This window comes from Staurois parvus, unplaced genomic scaffold (assembly GCF_062004578.1).
Source record: "Staurois parvus isolate SC_StPar_1 unplaced genomic scaffold, SC_StPar_1.0 ptg000013l, whole genome shotgun sequence".
Taxonomy (NCBI): Eukaryota; Metazoa; Chordata; class Amphibia; order Anura; family Ranidae; genus Staurois; species Staurois parvus.
Genome location: NW_028317809.1, coordinates 14,270,001 through 14,277,500, shown reverse-complemented (window position 1 = coordinate 14,277,500; position 7,500 = coordinate 14,270,001). Strand labels below are relative to the sequence as shown.

The following is a 7,500-nucleotide window of genomic DNA, read 5'->3' as shown; positions in this document are numbered from 1 at the left end:
TTTTATCTCTTGCTCTGTCAACAACCCTGAAACTTTGGATTTCCCCTCACTTTGTTTTTCTTTGACAATGGTTACCAGAATATACACATAGAACCTCTCCCTATGAGACACAAGCAGCAATAAAAACTTGACAGAGGCTGTAACCCTTCCCTATTTTGTTATAAATTTAAACAAATATTGATTTTTAGCAGCAAAAATGTTTACCTGAGAAAAAAGCATAATGATTGATTATTACCCTGTGGAAATACAGGATATGACTCAATGTCAATGTGCAAAGTACAATAACTTGTGGTAGTTTACTGATGTCAGACAAGTAAAAGATGAATATTGTAAATTTGCTCTAGCAACTGTGCAATCAGTAACTGAAAAATCAATTTTAGGGGTTGATTTACTAAAGGTAAATATACTGTACACTGCAAGTGCAGTTGCTTTAAATCCGAGGGGAAGCTCTGAAATGATGCAAAATTCTTCTGATTTCTTTCATCCAATCATGTGCTGTTTTTAATTTCCTTGCATGTTTTTCTCAGCTCTACAGCAACTGCATTTTTAGTGTACTTGGCATGCACAGCCTATTTGCCTTTAGTAAAACAACCCCTTAGTGTTCTTTTAAAAAAAAAAAAAAAAAAAAAAAAAAAGAAGAAGCTTTCATAAGAGGCAGCTGTCCATGACAAAGTCCCAAAAGCAGCATGGAACCTTGTTTCTAGAGGTAACTGGTCCACGTTTTGAAAACAAGCCTAAAGTGGCTGGTATATGGAGACTATGATTTACTAAATGCAAATAGACTGTGCACTTTGCAATGTGCAGTTGCTCCAGAGCTTAGTAAATGAGGTAAAGCTACACTTTGCAAAGAATGCCCAATTACATTCAAATGATTAGATGATGGAACTCAGCAGAGCTTCTGCTCATTTATAAAGCTCTGGAGCAACCTCTTGCACAGTGCAATTGCACTTTGCAAAGTGCACAGTTTATTCACCTTTAGTAAATCAACCCCTATGTTGACAGGAAAACTAAAAGCCAACCATTTACTATGAGCAACAGTAATATTTCTCCTATAGCACACATTACATCAGCATAGAGTCTAGGTCACCGATAAAACCTTAATCTGGTATGACTACTTAAAAAAAAAAAAAAAAAATGTTTAGGCAGCAGCACCATGGGCAGTTTTCAGGAGACTTTTATCCTGATCTTCTGACTGCAGCAGTTCCCTTTGGAAATCACAAGCAAACACTGGCCTTGGCATCTTTCACAACATAAAACCCAAAACTTAAAGAAGGGAGAACAAGAGGAGAGCCTGGAGCTTTTTCTTTCCCATTTAAGATAGGCAACGTTTTGTCATCCACCATTCTCAACACTTCACCGTTCAACAAGACAGTTCTAAAAGAAGAGAGACAACTGTTACGTTTCTACAATTCACCTTTTTAAATGTCACTTAACTATACAAAAATGCATTTAATAGAATATCTGAGGCAAAACTAAATGATGGACTTTGCATAGACTAGGAGTATTTAATTAAAATTCATCAAGGTCCGGGCAGTACAATTTGCATGCAGAGGTCTGAATCTCATGTAGGCGCCTGTGGTGCATTTTCATGTGCACTAAACCACATGTTGCTGTGGTGCAATTTTGAAAAAAAAAGGGTCTTCAGGTTTTCTAACAGGTAGTGCTGACCTACCCACAACGTGTGCACCAAATGCATGTGTACAGATCTGAACCTGTTCGTAGGTCAGTGTTCTCAATCCCCACTGCACACCACAGTCCCCTCCTCATTCACAGCAAGATCCCTCTTGAGTGTCCTCAGCTCCCCCTATGCATCACCCCCTTCACCCCTTTCATAATAGTGTTCTCACACTTCCTTGACATCAACCCCCCTCCCCCCAACAGTACTTTCCTCCCTTCACATAACCCCCCCACATTACTGTCCCCAGAACCCCCCCCCCACGTTACTGTTGTCAACCCCCACATTACTGTCCTCAGCCCCCCCATTTTACTGTCCTCAAGCCCTTCCATTACTTTCCGCAGCCCCCACATTATAGTTCTCAGCCCCTCCCACTTTAATGTCCTCAGCCCCCACACACCACAGTCCTTAGCCCCCTACACGCAGTCCTCAGCCCCCCTTCACACTAATGTCCTTAGCCCCTTTAACTTCGTCCTCCCCCACTGTCCTACCTTACAAAGACAGTGATTGGTTACTAGGATGAAGGGCAGTCCTAGCAATCAATCACCTGCTTGTTAACCTCGGGCAGCTCCCATCCTCCATCCAGGACTATCCTGCCTCCCGCTGTCAGCTCTGTAAGGATGACTGCGGGACAGCTGGGGGAAGAAAAGGTTCTTAAATGGTGGGACTGCATAGGTCCGGATAAGACTGACTCGGTCCACATCCGGACCCCACTCTGCCATTTAGCGATACCTGGCATAGACAAACAAAATAGGTTCCTGGTTGACTTACTTGGAGAACAGTCCTCCATCTCCAGGTAGAAGCAGATACTCATCTACAAACTTCCCAGACAGAGAGCTCGGTAGCTGTATTTGTTGAGTGTGGTTGCTCAGGTTCATGGCAAATACTGAAATATCTCCCATTCTATATTTCAAACTGGGAAAATAAAGATGGAGGTTGAGTATGTTAAAAACATCCCTATGTACAATCAGTTAACAACTGCTTGTAAAATCATTTGTAGGGCCAGGAATAAAGGCAGATTATGTTACCTCCATTCTCAACTTTTCCTGCAAATATCTGGCTTGGCCCACCACCTTCCAAACATCTGGATTGGTCAGAGGCTACCCATCATAGGCAGTCAAAACAAGAAGAAAACCTCCTGCGCCCAAGAGAAGTGTATTGGCACAAGTAAGCATACAACAAAGTGGATGACCTCAGGTTTCCAATCACGGCACTGGCTTTGCTGCCCTCCAACAGGGCAAAAACATCTGCAAAAAACAGGGCACACCAGCCTACCGCATTACCTCATTGGTGCCTTCATTCGTATAAAAAAACAGATATATACTCACAAGTGACATGGAATTAATGGCACATCGATCAAAGAATATAAACGACCTGGTCCCTTTATTCATATTAAAAAAAACAGATATATACTCGCAAGTGACATGGAATTAATGGTATAACGATCAAACAATGAAAAAGAACAACTTGGTCCTCAGAACAAGTCCCTTTAGAGGATAGGTGATCCAAAAGGCTGACGTGTTTTGAGGGGCGATCCTCTCTTCTGAGGAGTCTCACACCTGAGAGCCAGCATGAGGTCTCCTCTGGCATTTCATTATCTAGCACTGTGATCGATGTGGGAGGAGACATCACCAGAGATCATGTGACAGGAGTGGCTCTGATCGCCCCTCGAAATGCGTCAGTCTTTTGAATTACCTATCCTCTAAAGCAGGGGTTGTCAAACTATGGCCCCTCCAGCCGTTGAAGTACTACAAGTACAGTACTACAAGTCCCATCATGCAAATCCAACACAACAAACACTTTACTCCTGCACTAGGAAAGGACTCAGTAGACCCAATAGGAATGTTCTGGAATTTTCTGGAATATGCACTGCTTGCTGCCCTCAACAGACCGGGGTGGTCCGAATACACTGGATACAAATGGAAAAACAGAAAAAGGGCGCACCGACCTAGTGCATTATCGTTTAGAATAATTTATTAAAGAAACAAAAATAAGTATCATACTCACAATGGACATAATAACACAGGCATGTCAAACTGAACAAGGTGTATGATCCAAACAACATCTGAGTCCATACGATGGAACCCTGGATGACCAACTGGCTAACGCACTTCGAGGACACAACCCATCATGCCTCTGCTTCTGGGAGTCTTGCCTGTGGCTGTCAGAGTCTTGCAAGGCCTCATGGGACTTGCAGTTCCTCAACACCTGGAGGGCCATAGTTTGGAGACCCCTGCTCTAAAGGGACTTGTTCAGGGGACCAGGTTGTTCTTATTCATTGTTTGATCGATGTGCCACTAATTCCAGGTCACCAGACTCAGTTGTCTAAATAACAGCAGGAAATACTTTGTTATAAAGTGAAGCTCTTCCCAAAGAAAAGGCACTCCAAACGATCTCTCTCCAACACTTTCTTAGCCTGCTGCTGCCAGGTGCACCTGCTGTTATTACATATCTTCACCATCCTTGTGTATGAACACATTTTGCTAGCAGCTAATTTTTCTTTTATCACTGAGCGTTGACGAATATCTTTATAGATTAATTCAATGTCCCTTGTGAATATACATCTTTTTTTTATACAACTAAAGGCACTGCTGAGGTAATGCGCTAGGCTGGTACGCCCTCTGTTTCTTGTGTTTTTCAGCCACCCATCACAACACAGGGCTAACAACGAGGAACAGGAGTTGGGGGAGCCAAAAAACTCAATTTTACAAAAAAAAGCTAAATTTTCATATAACATCACCAAGGTGTACCTGTGGATCTTCCAATTATAATGACAGAAGGTAACCTGTGCTTATACAGTATACTTTTCAGAATGAATTATTCAGGTTTGTATGTAAACGTATTTTCCTTTTGTAAACGTATGTAAATGTATTTTCTACCCTTTGGTCTGTTAAATATATACCAGTTAATGCACTTTGTTATATCTGTACAATAAGTGCAAAAATACCCATTCATCTTGTAATATTCAAAAACGGTAATGTTTTCTAAGCACACCTCCCATGTTAAAATCGAGAGCTCTAATTAGCCCTCCTAGTTCTCAACTTGGATTAAATAATTGGTGCGTGTTGTGAAGACTAAGATAGGGAGAGGGTTTTGAGCATTTATTTATTCTTTAATTTATTCAATCAAAAGGCAGGGAAAAAAAAAAAAAAAAAAATCAGACAATTACAATCTAAATAGTCAGTCAGTGCATGGATTACAGGTAGAGTATTATAAGACCTCATACAGTTACAATCAATCAAATGTAATGATAGGTGGATCCTATAGTTAAAGTAGTAGTAAACTACCTGTTTTTGTTTTTTACCTACAGGTAAGTCTATAATAAGGGTTACCTGTAGGTACAGTAAATATCTCTTAAACTTGCATCGTTTAGGAGATATTTCCTTTAGTAGCAGCCGGTGGCATCACCGGCACCTGCACTCTCAATGGATGGCATGCAGGGCTTCGAAATATTGATTCTGACCAGAGAAAGGTGGTTTTTCAACTTTCTTTGGATTTTGGTATTCCCAGAGTGGGTTCCAGAATGTAAAGATTTTAAAGCGTTCCAAGAAGTAAGAATTCTTCAACCCAGTCTCCAGGCCTTGCAGGGTATCAGCTGGCTAACAGTGCAGGTGCATGTAGTCCTTATAAACAAAGAACTTGGGCATAGTTCAGAGCACCCGTGAGGAGACAGGTGTATGCCACTGAAGAGACAGGACTCCATGCTGGAGGAGAGATCCCTTGTTCATAGATGGTAGTAGTGAGTCTGGGAGATTGAGTCAAGATGACTATGTGAGTTTTGGGCACTGAGGGAAGTCTCAGAGGAGTGAGAGAACCCAGAGTGTCAAGAGAACCTCTATCAAGAGGCCAAGGAGTGGGCCCATGCAGCAGGAGCGCAGCTGAGAATGCTGAGAGAGCCAAAAGAACCAAGAAGGCTGAGAGAGCCAGGAGAGCTGAGACAACTGAATGAGCACAAAGCTACTGTGTGTGGTTATCTGAGGGATCAGTCAAAAGAAAAAGTAAAAGGTTCAAGGCCTAAGCAGTGGTGCTGCTGAGGGCATCAGCTGGTTCATTTTTTTCTGTTAAGTGGTTTTGATGATGAAAATCCCCCGCATGGACAACTGTTTTTGTGTAACATTGACTTTTTGTTTTTTAAAGTGGGCTGCCAAGCCCCAAACCACAGTTTAGACTGGCATGGACTCTCTACAAATGCTCCTACCACTACCAGTTAACAATCCCCTAATATATCACACAACTCTGCTCTGCATGGTGGTAACTGATGCTCTTCCTTACATTTTCTATAACTATAGGGAAGGGGGGTGGGGGTTGTTGGGCAAGTGTAGCACCCTCCTAGTTTAGCTAGGGGGAGCTAGACTCTATGGTTAGTTAGGAGTTGATTAGCAGCTCAGGTGAAATAGCCAGAGGGGTCAAATTCTGGTCAGGACTGAGACTCAGCAGGCCAGCCCCTCTGGAATTTCCCCCTGCTCTGGGGCTTTTGGAGAGGACCTTAGAGGCAGTGTTTGGATGTGAGGAGTGGTTGTTGCACTCTTGAGGGACCTCAGCCAATCCCTAACAGGGGGTTTGGCAAGGGGTTGGGACTCCCTTAAAAGAGTAAGCCTGCTCAGTAGGAGGAGTGTGGTGGTGAGAGAGGAGTATGGAGCAGGAAGATGTGAGGCTGGAAGAGGAATGCTGCCAGGAGGCCTAGACAGATGGGACCTGCCTGTGAGCCTGGAGTCAGAAAGGAGGAAAACTTGGGACTCACTGGCCCCCTGAGAAAGGATCACCTCTATGGCAGAGAAGGAGCAGCCCAGCCGATAGGCCTGGTAGCAGCAGCCATCCCACAAGCAGTACAGGAGAGGCTCTGAGTGAGTACACTTGCAGCCCCTGGACAGATAGGGGAAGGAGCACTCTGGCAGGAAACCAGATTAGCCCTCTGCTAGTGAATGTGCATCTTATTTAAATGAACAGGGGCCAGATCCCCTGCTCAGGAAGAAAATCTCCAGATTGCTGGGTGAAGAGGAGTTCATCTAGGGTCAAGTAGTTACAAGTAGTAGCTGCTAGCTAGCACTGCAACAGAGACTGTGAAAGAGAAAAGAAGCTGTGAGTAGTTCAGGAAGCTGTCCTCAGATTTCGGTTCTCTTGGGCATCCTATACCTCCCTACCCTATCGAAGTTCTAATACCCTCAATAAAAAATGTTCAAGGACTGATTTCTGTCTTTGGATGAAAGCTTGTGTGGGAAATGGGAAGTGACTGGCTGTGCAGAACTATAGGGGGACCCAAATTCATCAGCAATACCTAAGGATTGGTACATAAGCATATGGGGATGGGGGGGGGGTTCAGTAGTTTAGCAAAGGACAATTAGGCAGGGCTGACACTCTTCAGTCCACAAAAATGCCGTGTGTTGTCATCCCACAACAGAACTTGGGAGCGGAGTGCATTTCTGGCAAATATATGGGAGTTCCTCTTTTTGCAGTGTCTTTAACCACTTCAATACCAGGTACTTTTACCCTCTTCCTGACCAGGCCAATTTTCAGCTTTCAGCGCTGTTACACTTTGAATGACAATTTCTCGGTAATGCAACACTGTACTAATATGAAATTTTTATCTTTTTATTCACACAAATAGAGCTTTCTTTTGGTGATATTTATTCACCACTGGGTTTTTCATTTTTTGCTAAACAGAACCAAAAATTTTGAAAAATTCTTAATTTCTATAACATTTTGCAAATAAATAATCTTTCTTCATAAATATAGGCCAAAATGTCGATGGCCTCCACCTGTAAAACCATTCCTGTTTTTGGGGTTATCTCATTGTCGCCCATCTAGTGCACCTGTTGTTAATTTCA

The 7,500-nt window shown here is 42.9% G+C and overlaps 1 protein-coding gene across 1 annotated transcript in view; it reads right to left on the bottom strand.

Moving 5' to 3' along the window:
• Positions 1–7,500, bottom strand: part of HPSE (heparanase) — a 50,947-nt gene that overhangs the window by 1,856 nt on the left and 41,591 nt on the right. The window contains exons 11-12 of the mRNA XM_089675924.1: positions 2,447–2,590; positions 1–1,374 (exon numbers count right to left, since the gene is read on the bottom strand). The exon at positions 1–1,374 is cut by the window's left edge and continues 1,856 nt beyond it. Of these exons, the coding sequence (XP_089532050.1) occupies positions 1,215–1,374; positions 2,447–2,590 (304 nt within the window). The 3' untranslated portion in view covers positions 1–1,214. The remainder of the gene's footprint in view (positions 1,375–2,446; positions 2,591–7,500) is intronic.